This window comes from Geotrypetes seraphini, chromosome 7 (assembly GCF_902459505.1).
Source record: "Geotrypetes seraphini chromosome 7, aGeoSer1.1, whole genome shotgun sequence".
Lineage (NCBI taxonomy): Eukaryota > Metazoa > Chordata > Amphibia > Gymnophiona > Dermophiidae > Geotrypetes > Geotrypetes seraphini.
Window position 1 is genome coordinate 93,390,825 of NC_047090.1, and position 21,167 is coordinate 93,411,991.

Consider the following 21,167-nt stretch of genomic DNA (forward strand, 5'->3'; position numbering starts at 1 on the left):
TCAGGCCTTAGGCATAGCGGATCCGCCCATCCCCACTAAGTCTAAGGTCTGATTGGCCAATCAGGCCTTAGATTAAGTGGGGATGGGCGGACCCGCTATGCCTAAGGCCTGATTGGTCCAGGCTTCTAGAGCCTGGGCCAATCAGGCCTTAGGCTTCGGCGGGATGGGCCGGGAAGGGGCGGGCCCGCCTCATTTCGACCAGGCTTGCCTGCCGGCTGGACGTGCAAGACCCATCTCGCCGTAAGAACAGGTTTGGTGGAGTGGAGGTTTGGGGGTTTTTAGCGCCGGGGGGGGGTGCGTCTTCGGGCAGGAGGGATTGGGCACCCTCCTGCCCGCGATCGATATTGTCGGGGGGGGGTAGATCGGTAATGTCGGGGGGGGCGGTCGGTAGTGTCGGGGGGGGGGGGCGATCGGTAGTGTTGGGAGGGTGCGTCTTCGGGCAGGAGGGATTGGGCACCCTTCCTGCCAGCAATCGGACAGGCCGCGGCCCTCTATACTTATCGCGGCAGAGAGATCCCTTGCCGCGATAAGTATAGCGGCCGTGTCTACTTACAATGTAGACCAGCATTTTGCTGGCCTACATTTTAAGCTTCTCCTCTACTAGGGAGACGCGTAGGGCCGCCTAGGTTCAGCCTAAGGCCCGCCTAAGGCCCTTAGACGAGCTTAGGCATCTTGCAGGTCTCCCTAGGCTCCCGGAGGCGCCTTCAGGCCTGCCTGGGGAGTATTTTTTTTTTTAAAACGTGCATCACGATTGGCTGATTAGACAGATGTAGGATGCCTACAGCTGCCTAAAATCGGGATGGCACTTTGGAGAATCAGGGCCAAAGTATACAGTACATATACATTTAAATCTTCAGAGCAGGTATAAAATTAGTATGAGAGCTTGTGCACTGTTGGATATAGTTCTGAGAACCTGATTTATAAAGGCTCATAGGTATCTGTTGCTTTTAGAGAATAGGTGCCTCTATGAGTATTTTCATGCAGTCGGCTTGTAATGAATTTACCCCAAAGGCAATAATTCTATAAAGATTACCTAAATTTAGTCTCCAGGATAATGCACACTAAGCACCAGCTTTATAATAGCAATTAAGCACACAATTGATGTTTTAGAATACTAATGTAAGTTTGCATTTATGTGCCTAACTATAGGTGCAAGCATGTATTTTGCCACACTGGAGCTTCCAACAAGTACCAGTAGGATGAAATAAAACAGCATTATTTGGCTGAAAGCTCATTAAAGACTTCCTGAGAACTTCAATAGGTGGCTCAAAGCCTGGGGTCATCAAGAAGTCTCTAGGTACATAGGAGGATAGAGCAATACATGGAAAAACAAGAGACTATATTGTAATGATGGGCTGCACCTTACCATAACAGGAAAAAGAATCCTAGTTGAGTAATTCAGGCAATATGTTTCTGGACATTTAAACTAGAAGGTGGGGGTGGTATATGTATGGAGATTACTTCTGGTGGCCACCCCCAGCAAAAGACAAGATTTGATGATAATAAAGATAGCAATGAAAACAACAATATTAGTAATTCATTTCTTAGCGATGCAACAGGAAATGAGCTGAAATTAAAAACTATACAAAATATAAGATTGCTGCAGAATAGTAGCTGGAAAGCAATGACCACAAACGCTCACAGTCTAAGCTACAAAAATCAGAATCTGCAAGCCTTGATGTTATAGGCAGACTTGGATATTATTGCTATCACAGAGATAAGTGGTTCAGTGATTTCCATGGATGGGACACCAACATATCAGGCTATAATCTTTTTAGGAAGGACCGTGATGGTTGAAAAGGTGGAGGAGTAGCTCGCTATGTAAAGACAGATATCCAAGTGACTGAAATGCAAGGGGCCTGGGGAAAGGAAGAAGCAATATGGATAGTTTTGAAAAGAGAAGATGGAACTTCTATCCATTTGGGTGTTGTCTACAGACCTCTGCAGCAAATTGACAAAGATCTGATTATGGATATATAAAAGTTGGGTAAAAAAGGAGAGGTGCTGTTGCTGGGTGATTTCAGTCTTCTGGATGCGGACTGGAAAGTTCCGTCTGTGGAATCGGAAAGACATAGAGAGATCGTAGATGCCTTCAAGGGGCTCTGCTCAGACAAATGGTGACGGAACACATGAGGGAAAAAGTGATACTGGATCTGGTGCTCACAAAAGGTGAAAGTGTCTCTAATGTCCGAGTGGGGGCCCACCTGGGAAGTGATCATCATACAGTTTGATTCAATGTAACAGCCAAAGAGGAAGATGGCCACACAAAACTCAAAGTCCTGGATTTCAAATGTGCATACTTTAGTAGCATGGGAGAGGACCTGAAGAAAGAGCTGATTGGATGGGGAGACATGAGGGAAGTGGAAAAACTGTGGTCCAAATTGAAAGATGCAATAAATAGAGCTACTGGCCTTTATGTGAAGAAAATAAATAAAAACAAGAGAAAAGGAAACTGATATGGTTCTCCAAACTAGTGGCAGAAAAAATAAAGGCAAAAGAATTGGCATTCGTGAAATATAAAAAAAAACTCAAGAGGAGTACAGAAAGGAATATCGAATGAAACTGAAAGACATCAAGAGAGAGATATGTCTGGCAAAAGTGCAAATGGCTATAAATATAAGAAAGGGTGACAAAAATGTTTCTGATATATTAGTGAAAGTAGGAAGACAAAAAATGGAATTACGAGACTGAAGGTATGAACCATTATGTGGAGAGTGATGAAGAAAAATCAAATGTGCTAAACAAATACTTTTGTTTGGTGTTCACAGAAGAAAAACTTGGAGAAGGACCACAATTGGTCAGCAAAGTTACATCTGAGAATGGAGTGGATACCGCACCGTTCAGAGAAGAAAGTGTTTATGAACAACTTGAAAAATTGAAGGTGGACAAAGCTATGGGACCGGATGGGAACCATCTCAGGATATTGAGGTAGCTCCGAGAGGTTCTGGTTGGCCCTCTTAAATGTTTGTTCAATAAATCGTTATAGACTGGAGAGGTTCTGTGGGACTGGAGAAGAGCAGGTGTGGTCCCTCACAAAAGTGGTTGCAGAGATGAAGCGGGAAACTACAGGCCGGTAAGCCTCACTTTAGTTATTGGAAAAATAATAGAAACATTGCTGAAGGAAAGGATAGTGAAATTCTTAGAATCTAATGGATTACAAGATCCAAGGCAACATGGGTTTACTAATGGTAAATCGTGCCAAACAAATTTGATTGAATTCTTTGACTGGGTGACCAGAGGATCGGATTAAGGACGTGCGCTAGATGTAATTTACTTAGATTTTAGTAAAACCTTTGACACAGTTCCTCATAGAAGGCTTTTAAATAAACTCCATGGGCTAAAGTTAGGACTCAAAGTGGTGAACTGGATTAGAAACTGGTTGACGGACAGAGCCAGAGGGTGGTAGTAAATGGAATTCGCTCAGAGGAGGTAGTGGAGTGCCTCAAGGATCGGTGCTGGGACCGATTCTGTTCAATATGTTTGTGAGCGATATTGCTGAAGAGTTAGAAGGTAAGATTAGCCTTTTTTTGGATGATACCAAGATTTGTAACAGAGTGGACACCCCGGAGGGAGTGGAAAACATGAAAAAGAACATAAGAACATAAGCAGTGCCTCTGCCGGGTCAGACCACAGGTCCATCCTGCCCAGCAGTCCGCTCCCGCGGTGGCCAAAAACAGGTCAAGGCCTGTCTGAATCATCAGAAGGGGCTCCCCTGCCACCTTGGTTTCCCATTTAAGTTCTGCCCTCCTATCGAAGTCCTAGCCCTCCGGTCTTGCACATGCACGACCAGGTTGGTTTACTCAGTACCCCACGATCCCTCTATCCCTCAGGAATCCATCCAATCCCTGCTTGAATCCCTGTACCGTAAAAAGGATCTGCAAAAGTTAGAAGAATGGTCTAGCATCTGGCAACTAAAATTCAATGCGAAAAAGCACAGAATGATGCATTTGGGGGATAGAAATCCAAGTGAACCATATATGCTGGGAGGTGAGAGTCTGATAAACACAGATGGAGAGAGGGAGCTTGGGGTGATTGTGTCTGAAGATCTAAAGGCATCTAAACAGTGTGATAAGGCAGTGGCTGTAGCCAGAAGGATGCTAGGCTGTATAGCAAAAGGAGTAACCAGCAGAAAAAGGGAGGTGCTGAGGTCATTGGTGAGGTCGCACTTGGAGTATTGTGCTCAGTTTTGGAGGCCTTATCTGGCGAAGGATATAAAAAGACTTGAAGCGGTCCAGAGGAAGGTGACAAAAATGGTAAAGGGTTTGAACCAAAAGAAGTATGAGAAGATAGTGGAAGACTTAAATATGTATACTCTGGAGGAGTGGAGGTGACAGGGAAGATATGATAAAGATGTTTAAATAATTGAAAGGTATTAATATAGAACTAAATCTTTTCCAGAGAAGAAAAAATGGTAAAACTAGAGGGCATAATTTGAGGTTTCAGGGAGAAAGACTTAGAAGCAATGTTAGGAAATTCTTCTTCCAGATGCCTGGAAAGACCTCCTGAGGGAAGTGGTGGAGAGGAAAACGGTGATGGAAGTCAAAAAATTGTGGAATAAAAATAGAGGATCTTTAATTAGAAAACAAAGGATGTAAATTAAAGAACTATGGCCGGTATTGGATAGACCTGCATATTCTGTGTGCCATATATGGTGATTTGGTATAGGATGGGCTGGGGTAGGCATCAATGGAACTCCACTAATTTGGAATATGAGGATGTTACTGGCCAGAATTTATGGTAGATATCATGCAAACATGATGGGATGGTTGGATAGGAATGGGATGGTTGGATAGGCTGGAGTGAGCTTGGATGGCAACTTCAGCATTTGGAACCTAGGACAATACCAGACTTTATAGTCTATGGCCCAGAAATATAATTTAATCATGTATTTTTTAATGGGTAAAACTTATGGGCAGACTGGGTGGACCGTTCAGGTCTATCTGCCTAACTACTTCTGCTCAGTCTTCACCTGCGAAGCGCCAGGATCCGGACTTCAGCCACAGACAAAAGGGTGCTCGGAGGACCTATTCCGGGCTTTGCAATTACTGCGGGCAATGTCTACCACGAACTATCAAAGCTAAAGGTGAACAAAGCCAAGGGCCCGGATAATCTACACCCAAGAGTACTTCGGGAATTTAGAGATGTTCTGGCAGAACTGTTGGCTGAGCTTTTTAATCTTTCCCTAACAAAGGGAAAAGTTCCCTTGGACTGGAAAACTGCCAATGTTATCCCGCTCCACAAAAAGGAATGCAGGTCACCGAAAATTACAAGCCAGTGAGTCTCACATCAATAGTATGTAAACTTATGGAAACGTTGATCAAAAACAGATTGGACACGATTCTGGATGACAAAGGACTAAGGGATTCCCACCAGCATGGCTTTACGAAGGGAAGGTCTTGTCAATCCAACCTGATAAACTTCTTTGACTGGGTAACAAAGAAACTGGATAAGGGAGAGTTCCTGGACATCGTGTATTTAGACTTCAGTAAGGCTTTTGATAGTGTCCCACACCGTAGGTTACTGAACAAGATGAACGCGATGGGCCTAGGAGAAACACTGACTGCATGAGTAGAAGATTGGCTTAGCGTAGACTCCAAAGGGTAATGGTAAACAGTATTCCCTCAAAAATGTCAGAAGTGTCCAGTGGCGTACCACAGGGCTCGGTCTTAGGCCCAATACTATTCAATATCTTTGTAAGGGATCTGCCTCAGGGACTTAGAGATAAAATTACATTATTCACTGATGACGCTAAACTATGCAACATTGTAGGCAGCGCAGCAGAACCTGATAGCACAATCATGCCCAGTGCTATGGAGCAGGACCTACTTTTACTAGAACAATGGTCCAGTACTTGGCAACTGAATTTTAATGCCAAAAAATGTAAGGTTATGCACCTTGGTAGCAGAAATCCATGCAGAACATACACCCTGAATGGTGAAAACCTAACCAGAACTGCAGCAGAACGGGACTTGGGAGTAATCATCCGGGAAGATATGAAAGCTGTGAATCAGGTGGAGATGGCAACAGCAAAAGCTAGACAAATGCTGGGCTGCATCAGAAGGAGCTTTATCAGTCGTAAGCCTGAAGTGCTACTGCCGTTGTACAGATCAATGGTGAGACCTCACCTGGAGTACTGTGTTCAGTTTTGGAGGCCACATTATCAAAAGGATGTGAAGAGAATGGAGTCGATTCAGCGAATGGCCACTAGGATGGTCTCAGGACTAAAAAAAATCTCCCATATGAAGAACGTTTGAGCAGGCTGCGCTTATATTCTCTCGAAGAGCGCAGGGAAAGGGGGGATATGATAGAAACATTCAAATACATCACGAGCCATATTGATGTGGAGGAAGAAATATTTTGTCTTACGGGTCCCACGGTGACAAGAGGGCATCCGCTAAAACTTAGGGGGGGGGGGAAGATTTAATGGGGACACCAGGAAGTATTTCTTCACCGAAAGGGTAATTGATTGATGGAATGGTCTTCCATGTCAGGTAGTCAAGGCCAGAACCACACTCGACTTCAAGGGACGATAGGACAGACAGGTGGGGTTGCTCCAGAGAAATGCTTAAAAGATGGATTCCCGAAGGAGGGAGGGAGGAGGGAGGGTTCTTGAGTGGGCAGACTTGTTGGGCCGTCGGCCCTTTTCTGCCGTCATAATCTATGTCTATGTTTCTATGTCATTTACTATGTTACTATGTTATGTTCGTTTCCTGCCTACACACCAGGAAGAATCTATGATCACCAGGTCTCAGAACTGGTAGGGTCCCTTTTTCTAGTTCTTTTCCCCTTGAGTGAAATTCACTAATTTTCTAAACAAGGGCACAAACGTATTCAGTAATCATTAACACATTGTAGGAAAAACCTCTTCTTAGACATTTAGGCACGTCATATGTATGTTTCATTCACACCAAGAAATTGACTTATTTTTCCAACAATCTATGAATATACAAATGAACTTGTCCTTTGGCTATTGGTAAATTATATGCAAATCAATTCCAGTTTCTGTAGCTTTTTAAATTCCAACTACCCCTCATTAACTTTTTGCTCCACTGGGGTTAGTAGTGAAACAAAGGTGACAAGATTCCACCTAGTCCTTTTCTTTTTAAGGAACTCTCCCACTTTGCTTTTCCTAAGGGCAATAATCAAACAAAAGACTTTCAACAATTCTTGTGTTCTTCTAGATTCTTTATGCTAGGTGTTCAATCCCAACCCGCAGTCTGGGTATTGCTGAAATCCACAATTTTTATGAGCACATGCTCCACCTCCTTAGCTAAGAGCTAGGAAACAAATCCAGTTTCAATTTTGCAGGCAGTCCGTGCAGATATCTTTTGCAGTAGCTCTTCTTGTTTTTATTTTACTATTAAAGTTTGTTTCTTGGTGGCTTCAGTGCCTTGAGACCCCTCCCTGGTGGTCCCCTGTCAGAGAAAAGGACACAGTCCCACTGTGCCAGACTGCAGCTTCACAGTGAAACTCTGGTGGATCTGTGGAGCCAGCCTGTGTGCCACTTTCTTAAAGTACCTGGGGTCCCTTCCTGTGGAAGTCTGCTGACCGGTGACCCTGTCACAGGTTTCTAGTTCAAGTTGTATGCATCTGGATGGAAATCCACCCAAGTTTCAAGGCGTAGTCTGCCTTTCCCGCCCCCGACCGCGTGGCAGAGGATCCATGGGGGCAGAGGTTGTAGTCAGTATCTGGCTGGCTGGCCGTCCGAAGATCTTCCATTCTGAGCATTTGGTGCTGTTTGTGAGGCAGAAAGTCCTTTTTATTCACTCAGCTGCTTTTAAACATGCTAACAGGCAAATGGCACTACAGAACTGTGAGTACCTCCATTATTTCCTATGGGAACTTCGGGGGTGGCTTGTGGAATGATTTAAAAGTCATTTTTCACAGTTTCTGTGGGTAGGGTTCAGGTTTCCCACCTCCCAAGACCCCGAATCGCTATTTTTTATTTTCAGGTTTTGTTTATTTTTGCCATTTTTGGCATGAATTTGTGACGGCGGCTATCTTGGATTTTAAAATTGATCTTTTTTTTTAACTTTTATTTCTGCCTCAAAACCCCCTCGATTTGACTCAAAATCGATTGGGATGGACTCCGCAGCTCTTAATCGATTGAATATGGACATTGACATGCGACTGGCACCGTTTTTGGAGGTGTCGGCAGATAGCGGCGCTGTTTGTAGAATCTGACCCAAAGTGTCTCCAATGTAGCCTTGTCCTACCTGAGTGCCCCTTTTACCCCTTGATTATTTAGCAGTTCAACTGATTCTTTTACTGGCTTTTTAATTCGAATGTACCTACTTTTTTTTTTAATAGAAACATGATGGCAGATAAAGGCCAACTAGCTCATCCAGGCTGCCTATCCGTAGTAACCATTATCTCTTCATCTCTCTATGAGATCCCATGTGACTATATCAGGCTTTCTTGAAATCAGACATAGGGCTCCTTTTACTAAGGTGCACTAGCATTTTTAGCACACGCACAAAATTACCGCCCGGTACGCTTCTAGAATAATGTCAGCTCAATGCTGGCGTTAAGGTCTAGCGTGTGCAGCAATTTAGTGCACGCTATTCCACTCTTTAAGGCCCTAACGCACTAAAAAGAGCCCACAGTCTCTGTCTCCACCACCTATACCGAGAGACTGTTCCACGCATCTACTACCCTTTCTGCAAAAAAATATTTGCTTAGATTACTCCTGAGCCTATCACCTCTTAACTTCATCCTATGCCTGTAGTTTTGCCAACATGAAGGGCTTCTTTTTCAGTTTTTCCTTGTCTTTTTTTTTTTTTATCAGTATTTGCATTTGACTTGCATTCCTTATGCTTTTATTATTTTTAGTTAGATATGTCTTCCATTTTCTGAAGGATGTAAATTTTGGTTCTACTAACCTCCACTTCAATTTTAACCATGCTGGCTGTTTGGGCTTCCTTTTGCTTTTTTAATTAAGTGGAATATATCTGGTTGGAGATTCCAGAATGGTAGTTTTGAACAACATCCACACCTGATGTAAACTTCTGACCTTTGTGGCTATTCCTCTTAGTTTTTTATTTTTATTTGTTTAATTGTTTAATTTTTTACCATTTTCATTTAGCATAGTCTTCTTTATGAAAGTTAAATGCTAACATTTTGGATTTCCTGTGGGTTCTTAACTCCATTTATTAAATCAAATTTGTTCATGTTACCTCTTGCATCATATCATACGTTCCACTAAGGACTAGATCTAGAATTGTTCTTCCTCTTGTTGGTTCTTGAACAAGTTGCTTCATAAAGCAATCCTTGATTTCATTCTTGGAATTTTAGCTCTCTAGCATGTCTCGATGTTACATTTATCTAGTCTGTACTGGGGTAATGATCTGGTTAATATTCCAAGGGACCTTGTTATCCGAGGATAAAGATGTATTATCCCAGGACAAGCAGGCAGCATATTCTCTACATGTGGGTGACGTCACCGACGGAGCCCCCTAGCGGACGTTTTTGCAAGCAAACTTGCTTGAAGACCTTCAAGCTTGCAGTTGGCCCACACAAGCGCACGTGCCCCTCCCGCCCAACCTAGGGCATGCGTCTCCTCAATGAGGCCTCAGTTCTATGTTTTCCGCAGAGCCAGAAGCACTGCTCCCTTGCTTTGCGAGATCTCGTTATCCCTCTTGCACCGCGGCTTATTTGGTTACTTTTAGTTTAGTCGCTGTGCCCGCGTCTTTATTTTTCTTTTCTGTTCGTATATTTTTGACCGGGTTCACCGGTCTTATTCTGGCCGCCTGGCCTCGCGGGGCCACGGCCGTCCTTTTTCTTATGTCCCAGCCTCGTTCCGGGTTTAAAAACTGTACTCAGTGCAACCGGATTATCTCCATCACCGACCCTCATCATTGGTATGTGGAGTGCCTGGGTGCGGAGCACCGCACTGAGTCGTGCCCACGTTGTGCAACTTTGCAACTGCGGGCTCTTCGTCGGAGGGTGGCCAGAATTCTTCAACTGTTTGGCCCCATGGATCCTGCGGGACAGGCCTCGAGCTTGGCCTCGGCGCCCTCGTTGGGTGCCTCGGCCTCGAAGTCCTTGGCCTCGAAGTCCCCCTCGGTCTCAAAGGCTCTGGCCTTGGTTCCTCCTGCTACTCCGGTCTCGGGTAAGTCTCCTCTTTCCTCCTCAGGTGTGCCGGTAAAGAAGCCTACCTCTGAGTCTTATGCGAGTGCCGCCTCGTCGGCATCTTCGAGACATCATTCTAAGCGTGCCCCCTCATGTAAGGAATACTCTTCCTCGAGGTCGCCCCCGAAAGAGCGCACTGCTGCACCTACGATCCAACAGCCTTTGGTCTCAGTACCTATATTCGAGGACATGCTTAAGGCTATCCTTACCACGCAGCTTTCCTCGGTGGTGAGCCAACTGGTCCCGACCTCGACGTCTCTGACCTCGGTCTCGACCCAGCCTGAGCGTACTTCTCTCATGTTTCAGGGCTGTGCCCGCAAGACTCGTCGGGTTCCCTCGAGCAATTCTTCATCCCCCGAGTCATCTGTGCCTTTTCGAGGATCCAGGCCTGGGGGCCGCTTTTCGCCCGCTACTATGTCAAGGCTTGCCCCTCCTAAAAAGCTCTGGTCTTCTCCGCCCCTTCGGGGCAGGTCTCCGACCACAAAGCCTTCCAGGCACACTCTTGTCCTCGAGTTGGACACTAGTTTGTGTTCCCTGTCGAGGCGGATGCCAGCCTCTAAGAAGTCTTCTTCGAAACCGATGGAGGAATTTTCCTTTGCCCCATCTTCTCCGAGGCTCCGCAAGCTGATTCCTCGGACTCCGGGGTCTTCACCGGTCCACCTTTCACAGGGGCGTTCCTCGATGCCTCCCAGACATTTTAGTCAAGCCTCTTCGATCTCCCATTCGCGGGACTCCGAGGCCCTGGCTTACTATTCGAGGGAAATTTCTCCCTCTTTCTCTGCTTCCCCCAGATCTCGCTCGGGGTCTCCTCAGGGGAAAGAGTCTTCTTCTCGAAACTCCTTTACTCGTTTCATCTCTGACATGGGTAGGGCCTTGAACCTGGACCTCCACTCTGAGTCCCGTTATACCCAGGAATTCCTGGCGGAAATGGGTGTTGATTATCAGCCCCGTGAGGCGCTGCACTTGCCATTGCACCAGATTCTCCGGCAAACATTTCTCCGTAACCTGGAGACCCCCCTATGTGATCACAGCCATTCCCTCCAAGTTGGAGTTCCGTTACCGGACGATCCCGGTTAAGGGGTTTGAGAGTTCTCAGCTTTCTCACCAATCCTTGGTGGTTGAGTCTTCCTTGAAGAAGTTCAACCCCTTGAAGGTTTACGCTGCCGTCCCTCTGGGCAGGGAGGGCCGAACGATGGACAAATTTGGTCGCCGTCTTTATCAAAACTTGATGATGGTGAACCTTGTCCTCAACTATAATTTTATCTTCATGTCCTACCTCAGGGTCTGTGTGGACACCCTCCGCTCTTTCCGGGAGGAGGTGCCGGATTCTCGGCATCAGGAATTTCGTCTCCTTGAGGAGACCCTCTCCCAGCTCCACCTCTATATGTTTCAGGCGACCTATGATGCCTTCGAGTTGTCCTCGAGGGTCACAGTGTTTTCGTCTCGCTTGGCTCAGGATTGTGGACATGGATCCGAATCTCCAGGATCGTCTTGCCAATCTTCCTTGCGTGGGTAATGAGCTCTTTGATTCCATAGAGACAGCCACCAAGCGCCTCTCGGAACACGAACAGTCCTTCGCTTCTCTGGTGAGACTTAAGCCGAAGACCCCTCCGGCTCGGCAATACAAAATTCCTCTCTGGAGGTATCCGCAGAAATCTACTCCTGCATTCTCTCGGCCTCCTTCGAAGCGGCCGCAACAGCAGCAGCAGCGCCAAGCTAAGGCCCAACCACCGGCTCCAGCACAGCCTGGGCCGTCTTTTTGACAATTCCAGTCTGAGCCTTCGGACTCCCTTCCTCCTGGAGCCTTACCCCCTTCCCATCGGGGGTCGTCTCTATCATTTCTATACCCAGTGAGAAAGTCTTACCACCGACAGTTCACTTCAGTCGCGTGCCCCCGGATCTTCCTCCAAGAGAGTTTCCTTCTGCCCGGTCTCAGCTGCCTCTCCTTCTGCACAAAGCTCAGGCCCTTATTCGCCTTCGGGTGGTCGAGAAGGTTCCTCCGGACCAGTAGAATACTGGATTTTATTCCCGGTACTTTCTGGTACCAAAGAAGACGGTGATCTGCATTCGATCCTGGACCTCCGTGCTCTGAACAAGTTTCTGGTCAGGGAACGGTTCAGAATGCTCACCCTTCCTACCTTGTACCCCGTCTTGGACGAGGGGGACTGGCTGTGCTCACTGGACCTCAAGGAGGCGTATACGCACATTCCGATACACCCGGCCTCTCGCCGGTATCTGAGATTCCGGGTGGGGGATCTCCACCTCCAATACTGTGTTCTTCCCTTCGGCCTGGCGGCCTCTCCGAGGGTTTTCACGAAGTGTCTAGTTGTGGTAGCTGCGGCCCTGCGTCTCCGCGGCCTGGAGGTGTTTCCCTACCTCGACAACTGGTTGATCAAGGCGTCCTTGCGCCATGAAGTTTTGCGAGCGATGAATCAGACCATCTTGCTCCTTCAGAGTCTCTGCTTCAAGGTGAACTTCCCCAAGTCCCACCTCTGTCCGTCCCAGTCTCTGGAATTCATCAGAGCGGTCCTGGACACGGTTCGTCTCCGCTCCTTGCCTCGGCCTCGTCGAGAGGCTTTTGTTTGTTATGCCAGGGGGTGGCCCATCTGTCCTCGGCCCCGGCTTGACTCCTGATGGTCCTCCTCGGTCACATGGCCTCTACGGTTCACGTGACTCCTTTTGCCAGACTTCACCTCCGTATTCCGCAATGGACTCTTGCGTCCCAATGGAACCAGGATCGAGATCCTGTCTCTCGACTCATTGTCGTGACTCCTTTGTTGAAGAAGTCTCTCCGTTGGTGGATGCTCTCTTCCAATCTTTCCAGAGGTTTTCTGTTTCATGCCCCCCCCCCCGCAGAAGGTCCTCACGACGGACTCGTCGACCTATGCTTGGGGGGCTCATCTGGACGGTCTTCGCACTCAGGGTCTTTGGTCCAGTGCCGACCGCCTTTGTCACATCAATCTGCTGAAGCTTCGAGCGATTTTCCTTACCCTGAAGGCTTTTTGTCACCTGCTTTGCGATGGAGTGGTGCTGATCCGCACGGACTGCCAGTTCGCCATGTATTATATCAACAAACAAGGGGACACGGGGTCCCTGTCCCTATGCCAAGAGGCAATGCGGCTCTGGGATTGGGCCATCCGCCACAACATATTCCTTCGAGCGGTCTACATTCAGGGCCAGCACAATTGTCTGGCGGAAAGGCTGAGTCGTCTTCAGCCTCACGAGTGGTCCATCCATTCCTTGACTCTGCGTCAAGTGTTTGCTTGTTGGGGGACTCCGAAGGTCAATCTGTTCGCGTCCCCCCTCAATCACAAGTTACCCCGCTTCTGCTCCAGGGTTTACACCTCTCTCAGGTTCGATGCTTTTCTGCTGGACTGGACGAACCTGTTTCTGTATGCGTTCCCTTCATTCCCTCTGTTTCTGAAGACTCTCATCAGGCTCAAGTCCCACGAGTACCACCATGATTCTGATAGCTCCTCGGTGGCCCCGACAGCCGTGGTTTTCCCTTCTGTTGCAACTCAGTTCCAGGGAGCCTCTTCTTCTGCCTGTTTTTCCTTCTCTGCTTATGCAGAGTCGAGGTTCTCTACTTCATCCCAATCTTCAGCCTCTGCACTTGACGGCTTGGTTCCTTGAGACTTAATGCCCTCGTTCCAGTTCTCGCAGCCTGTGCTGGACGTCCTGGAGGCGTCTCGGAAGGAATCCACTCGCCAATGTTATCATCAGAAGTGGACCCGCTTTTCTTCCTCGTGTGCTACTCAATATCAGGAGCCACTGTCTGCCTCCTTTTCTGCTGTCCGGGATTATCTATTACACTTGTCTGGCATTTGACTCAAGTCCTCTTTGGTTTGAGTCCACCTTAGTGCCATTGCTGCTTTTCATCAGCCGATTGACGGGAAGCCTATCTTTGTTCATCTTGTGGTTTCCTGCTTCATGAAAGGCCTTTTCCACGTTTATCCGCCCCTTAAACCTCCTCCTGTGGTTTGGGATCTTAACATGGTCCTTACTCGTTTGAAACCCCCATTTAAGCCACTAGCGCGGGCTCACTTGAAGTATCTTACTTGGAAGGTTGTGTTTCTTATTGCTCTCACTTCTGCCCGTCGGGTCAGTGAGCTTCAAGCCTTGGTGGCGGACCCACCCTTCACTGTTTTCCATCATGATAAGGTGGTTCTCTGTACCCATCCTAAGTTCTTGCCTAAGGTTGTTTCTGAGTTTCATATCAACCAATCCATTGTTCTTCCTGTGTTTTTCCTGAAGCCCCATTCTCACCCTGGAGAAGTGGCTATGCATTCTCTTGATTGTAAGCGTGCGCTGGCCTTCTTCTTGAAGCGCACCGCTCCTCACCGTTCTCTTCCCCAGCTGTTCCTCTCCTTCGATCCTAATCGCTTGGGTCTCTCTGTTTCTAAGCGGACCATTTCTAACTGGTTGGCTGCTTGTATCTCTTTCTGTTACGCTCAGGCTGGTCTCTCCCTGCCAGGTCGAGTCACAGACCACAAGGCAGAGTGATGGCGGCGTCTGTTGCTTTCCTCCACTCGACTCCGATTGAGGAAATCTGTAAGGCTGCCACTTGGTCCTCGGTTCATACATTTACCTCGCACTACTGTCTGGATGCTTTCTCCAGGCGTGACGGCCATTTTTTCCAGTCCGTTTTCCAAAACCTGTTCTCCTAAATTGCCAACTCTCCCTCCATCCCATTCTGGTTAGCTTGGAGGTCTCCCACATGTAGAGAATATGCTGCCTGCTTGTCCTGGGATAAAGCACAGTTACTTACCGTAACAGGTGTTATCCAGGGACAGCAGGCAGATATTCTCGCAACCCACACACCTCCCCGTGGTTAGCTTCTTTGCTAGCTATCTGAACTGAGGCCACGCTGAGGAGACGCATGCCCTAGGTCGAGCGGGAAGGGCACACGCGCATGCGCGGGCCGATTGCAAGCTTGAAGGTCTTCAAGCAAGTTTGCTTGCGAAAATGTCCGCTAGGGGGCTCCGTCGGTGACGTCACCCACATGTAGAGAATATCTGCCTGCTATCTCTGAATAACACCTGTTACGGTGAGTAACTGTGCTTTATAGTCCTAGACTGGAGTCACTTTATTATTCTAAGATATCATTGTATACTACATTTTTTTAAAGTATTGCATTATACCTTTTATAACCAGCAGAGTTTTATATAATATTTTTGCATATTTTTCGGTTTGACAGGCAAGTATGATCAAGAAATCAATCTCTTCCATTGAATTACCTGATCACAGTGAAAATGTGTTGAAGTTGCCTTCAGATTTCCAAACCAGCATGACAGAGTTGAATATTCTGAGACAGAAGCTAGCTGAATCTAAGGACCTAAAAGGTCCTAAAAGTATCTTCCCTGGTCTGCCCACTAAAATCCAAACTGAGAAAACTGCTGTACCCAAGTTATCTGAACAAGAGCAAACTAAGAAAACGTCATTTGCTAAGGCAGCAAGGAAAGCTGGAACCAAGTTTCTTGTTTCCAAAAAAAAGAGAACAACCTTGAAAACATTTGACTCTCAAAAATTAAAAATGATGATGGAGGAATTGCAGCAGCCTGCAAGAATTCTTAAAAGGTTTTGTATAAACAAATATGTTGGTTTTCTTTGAGAGTGCATTCTTAGATTGATTTTTATAAAATTGTAACTTTTCTGAATGTTGGAGTTCTTCAACCTGAGATTTCAAACTTACAGACCCATTTATCAGGCTGAAATAGTCCCCTGTATGTATGTAGCACTATAAGTTCTGAATCCTCTGCTGAGTTGTTAGGTAAGGAAAACACCTTGACACAGGTCGGCCAGACAAAGCACTGAAGGTTCAAGCCACTGGATATTCAAGCTATAGAGCTGGTGCCGCCCACCATCTCGGACTCCGGCAGATATTCTTTATACTTTAAGTTTCAAGTTTTATTAAAAATTTGATTAACCGCCTAACCAAAGTTTCAAGGCGATGAACAATAAAATACAACCAATAGATTTAATTTTTGCTTTTTACAAAGACCAACACTTACAGAATAAGTACTGGAGACTTAGAGGGGCATAATCAAAAGAAACGTCTAGTATGTTCTGGGCCAAAGTCGCAAGTTGTCCAAAATCAGACATGGGAAAAGGTCCATTTTCAAAAAATACGTCCAACATTTTATTTTTTCAGAAAATCATCTAATTGTACATCCAGCCGTCTGATCGTCCAGACTTCTAAGTCATCCATCTCTATACCCCATTTTCATCCAAAAATTCATCCAAGTCAAAAATGCCTTGAAAAGACCTTTTGGATGTGAGCGGGGTCAGCAAAGTGATGGACTGGACACCCAAACATTGCACCAGAGTAGTGGGGGTACCTTTAAGGGCACTGCTTTGAACTTCACAAAAAGGGTGCCACATACACATCTCACCACAACAACCTTATAGGTCATGGTGAGCCCCCCAAAACACCCCCCAGAACTGACTAGACCCACCTGTCTACCACCCCAATAGCCCTTATGGCTGCAGGTGCCACTTATATGGCAATACATAAGGGTTTGGGGAGTGCACATTTTTCACCATGCATGCAGTGGTTAGAGTGGCTTATGGGCCTGGGTCCTCCTCTCCATAGTTCACTAGCTTACCCCCAGACCACTTAAGCCACCTCTGTGCAGCTCTACTAGGCTTTCCTATGCCAGGCTGCCAGGTGCTGATGTTCTGGAGGCAGATATGTAAAGTTATTATTACGATTTTTATGGGGGGGGGGGGGGGGGTCAGTGATCACTGGAGGAGTGTGTATCACTTTGGATACCTTCTTGTGACTTAGACCTGGTTTTAGATGGCCTAAGTCACAACATCCAAGTTCCGTCTAGGCACTGTTGTAAAACTTTTGGTTATACATGCTGTACAACTAAGTATAGGATGGCCCACGTCCCGCCCAAATCCTACCCTCACCACTCCTCCTAAAATGCCCCTTTTAGCTCTGGGTGTACTGTAGCACTGTGAAGGCCTAAGTCATTTTTAGATACGTCTAAAACCTGTTTCGATTATCAGCACTTGGACAACTTGTCTCATTGATCGTCTAAGTGCAGATTTAGGCTGGTTTTTAAACGTATTTCCTTTCGATTATGAGCCCCTTACTGTTACAATAGGGTAATAAGGGGAAGAACTACAATGTAAAAAAAAAAAAAAAAAATAAATAGGAAAGAACATAAAAGGAAAAAAACAAAAGGGAAGGGAGCAAATAGTGTCTAAAATTTTGCTAAAAGAAAGAATTAAAAATTAACAGTCCTATGACGTCCTGAAAAGGACGCTCAAGCATTAAATGCATCTCTAAATAAAAAAGTTTTTAATTTAGAGTTGAACCGATCCAATGATGGTTCTTCTCTTAGATCCAATGGAGCAGCATTCCAAAGAGATGGGGCAGTTACCGAGAAGATAGATGTACGTAATGTATATATATATGGTTAAGACAGGGAACGGATAGAAGGTGAGTTGAAGAAGAATGTAGGGCTCTTTAGGGATTGTAGGGGATCAAAAGTCTATTTATTAATTCAGGACAGTTAGTAGTACACATTTTAAATGTCAAAAGAAGAATTTTATATGTTATATGCCAAAGAAAGGCTCCAAAGATTGGAGGCCTATTCTAGATCTTCAGCATGTGAATACGTGATAGTAGTCATAGCAGCTTACCTGCGGAAAATGGTTACTTGGACGATTGGCTGATCAGGGCTCCCTCGTTGGCCAAGGGTCTGTACACAGTGGATCAAGTGATCCAGTTGCTGGAGAACCTGGGCTGGATTGTGAACTACCAACCACACAGTTGCTGGAATATTCGAGAGTCCTTTTTGACATGGCTGCGGGCCGTGTCTATGTGCCCAGATTTCTTCTCTTCTGGAGCAGCTGGCTCCTATGGCATGGGACTAGCTTCAGATCCTGGAATTCATGGCTGCCACATTGAATGTGGTTCCTTGGATGAGGGCGCACATATGTCCTCTCCAGCCTGCCTTACTCTCTCGTTGGGCTCTGCACAGGGATACTTTACAGACCTCTCTTCCTTGGACTCTGAATTGGTGGCTTCTCCTGTAGTCGCTCTGCAGGGGCATTCCACTGCGAATTACCTCCTGGATCATGGTGATGACAGATGCCTTCGGGGCTGGGGAGCCCACTGCAATCATTGTCTTGTTCAAGGGTGTTGGACATCCTCTCAGAGGATAATGGTCAATAAACTGGTTAGAGCTGAGAGCCATTTGGCTGGCTTCGATATGCTGGCAGAAGACTCGGGAGGGTCAAGTGGTCAGGGTCTTCTCTGACAAAGTAATGGCAGTAGCCTGCATCAATCACCAGGGAGGGACCAAGAGCACCCCTCTGGCTCAGGAAGCCCACCTTCTTTTTCTATGGGCAAAACGTCGCCTCCAGGCGCTATCAGCAGTGCATGTGGCAGGAGTAGACAATGTTCAAGCTGACTTCCTTAGCAGACAGACTCTAGATCCAGGTGAGTAGCATTCCGAGCCATAGTGCAGTACTGGGGCTGGCTCTGCTTTGATCTCATGGCCAAAGCAAAGAACAAGAAAGTGGATTATTTCTTCAGTCGAAGATCCAAGCTCGAAAGTGAGGGTCTCAATGCTCTTGTGCAGCCGTGGCCTCCGGAGATTCTCCTTTATGTCTTTCTTCTTGGTGTATGATAGGCTGGGTCATTCGGCGGATCACGGTCCTTCAGGGCCGAGTCATTCTGGTGGCTCCAGATTGGCCTTGCAGACTGTGGTACGCAGATCTGATGCATCTTCGCAGGGGTTGCAGCCTTTGGCTGAGCACCCATCCAGACCTACTTATGCAGGGTCCAGTCTACATGGATGATCTGGGTCGCTTTTCTCTTACGGCATTGTTTTTGAGTGCACGGCCTTAGAACACAAGGGTTATTTTGATATGGTTATTGATACTCTCCTCAAGTCTAAGAAGTCGTCCACAGTTTCTGCTTACACTAAGGTATGGAAGGCTTGGCTCCGATCTCGGTGTTTCTTGTCTTTTTTTCAAGCTGGACTCGATAAAGGCCTCACTATAGCATCACTTGGGCTCTTGTTTTAGACCCTGTGATTGTCGATCCTCTTTAGCATCTCATCTTGATGTCGCTAGATTTATGAAGGGGGCTCTTCACATTAGACCGCTGGAAAAACCACCGTTCCTTTCCTGGGACCTCAACCTAATGTGGTCTGGCCTCACCAAGGCTCCCTTTGAGCCCCTTCGGGATGCTTCCCTCTTGGACTTAAAACTTGAAGACCATGTTTCTGGATGCTATTATTTCAGCATGGCATGCTATTATTTCAGCATGACATGGAATTCCAGGCTTTTTCTTGCAGGGAACCATTCCTTTGCAACCATTCCTCTGCATCTTTCGGGATGCTTCCCTCTTGGACTTAAAACTTGAAGACCGTGTTTCTGGTTGTTGTTACTTCAGCATGGCATGCTATTACTTCAGCATGGCATGGAACTCCAGGCTCTTTCTTGCAGGGAACCATTCCTCTTGGAAACTGGTGTTTCCCTACATAAAGTTCCTTCCTTCCTGCTGAAGGTGGTTTCGACTTTCCTTGTTAATCAGGAAGTGCATTTGCCTACTTTTTAGCCTACTGGTTCCAAGGGAAACGACGTGCGAAGGAAGCGGTGGGAACGTTGGATGACCAAGGAATAAAGGGAGCGCTAAAGGAGGACAAAGCAATCGCCGACAGACTGAACACATTTTTTGCGTCTGTATTTACCGAAGAAAATATATGCAGCATACCGGAAACCATTAGACTATATGCTGGAAGTGAAAATGGGAAACTGTCAGGGTTAACGGTCAGTCTAGAAGAGGTATGCAGGCAGATTGATAGGCTTAAGAGCGATAAATCCCTAGGACCGGATAGTATCCATCCGAGAGTCATCAAGGAACTGAAAGGGACTATAGCTGAACTACTTCAGCTAATAGTCAATCTGTCGATCAAATCGGGAAAGATTCTGGAGGACTGGAAGATGGCAAAAGTTATGCCGATCTTCAGAAAAGGTTCGAGGGGAGACCCGGGAAACTAAAGACCGGTGAGTCTGACATTGGTAGCAGGAAAGATGGTAGAGGAGCTGATAAAGAACCGCATCACTGATCACTTTGACGGACACGGTCTGATGAGGACCAACCAGCATGGTTTCAGCAAAGGCAGATCTTATTTGACAAACTTGCTGCACTTCTTCGAGGGAGTAAACAAGCAGATAGACAAGGGCGACCCGGTCGACATTGTATATCTGGATTTTCAGAAGGCATTTGACAGGTTCCGCATGAACGACAACTTTGGAAAATTGCAAGACATGGAATCGAGGGTGAAATACTCAGTGGATTAAAAACTGGCTGGAGCATAGGAAAAAGAGAGTGGGGGTAAATGGACAATACTCGGACCGGAAGAACGTCACCAGTGGGGTGCCGCAGGGCTCAGTGCTTGGACCCATGCTCTTCAACATCTTTATAAACGATCTGGACATTGGTACGACGAAAGAGGTGATTAAATTTGTGGACAATACAAAGTTATTCAGAGTAGTGAAGACGCAGGGGGATTGTGAAGATCTGCAAAGTGACATAATCAGGCTCGAGGAATAGGCGTCAACATGGCAAATGAGGTTCAACATGGATAAGTGTAAAGTGATGCATGTCGGTGACAAAAATATCATGCCCGAATACAGGATGTCCGGAGCGGTACTTGGAGAGACCTCCCTGGAAAGAGACTTGGGAGTTCTGATCGATAAGTCGATGAGGCCGTCCACACAATGTGCGGCGGCGGCGAAAAGGGCGAACAGAATGCTAGGAATGATAAAGAAGGGGATCACAAACAGATTGGAGAAGGTTATCATGCCGCTGTACCGGGCCATGGTACGCCCTCACCTGGAGTACTGGGTCCAGCACTGGTCGCCGTACATGAAGAAGGACATGGTACTACTTGAAAGGGTCCAGAGAAGAGGGACTAAGATGGTTAAGAGGCTGGAGGAGTTGCCGTATAGCGAAAGATTAGGGAAACTGGGCCTCTTCTCCCTTGAGCAGAGGAGATTGAGAGGGGACA

The 21,167-nt window shown here is 46.6% G+C and overlaps 1 protein-coding gene across 6 annotated transcripts in view; it reads left to right on the top strand.

Moving 5' to 3' along the window:
* The window catches only part of TTC6 (tetratricopeptide repeat domain 6), a 302,423-nt gene that overhangs the window by 85,657 nt on the left and 195,599 nt on the right, over positions 1–21,167 (top strand). For all 6 annotated transcript variants that reach the window (XM_033953436.1, XM_033953440.1, XM_033953437.1 and 3 more), the window contains one exon: positions 15,329–15,708. In XM_033953436.1, the coding sequence (XP_033809327.1) occupies positions 15,329–15,708 (380 nt within the window). The remainder of the gene's footprint in view (positions 1–15,328; positions 15,709–21,167) is intronic.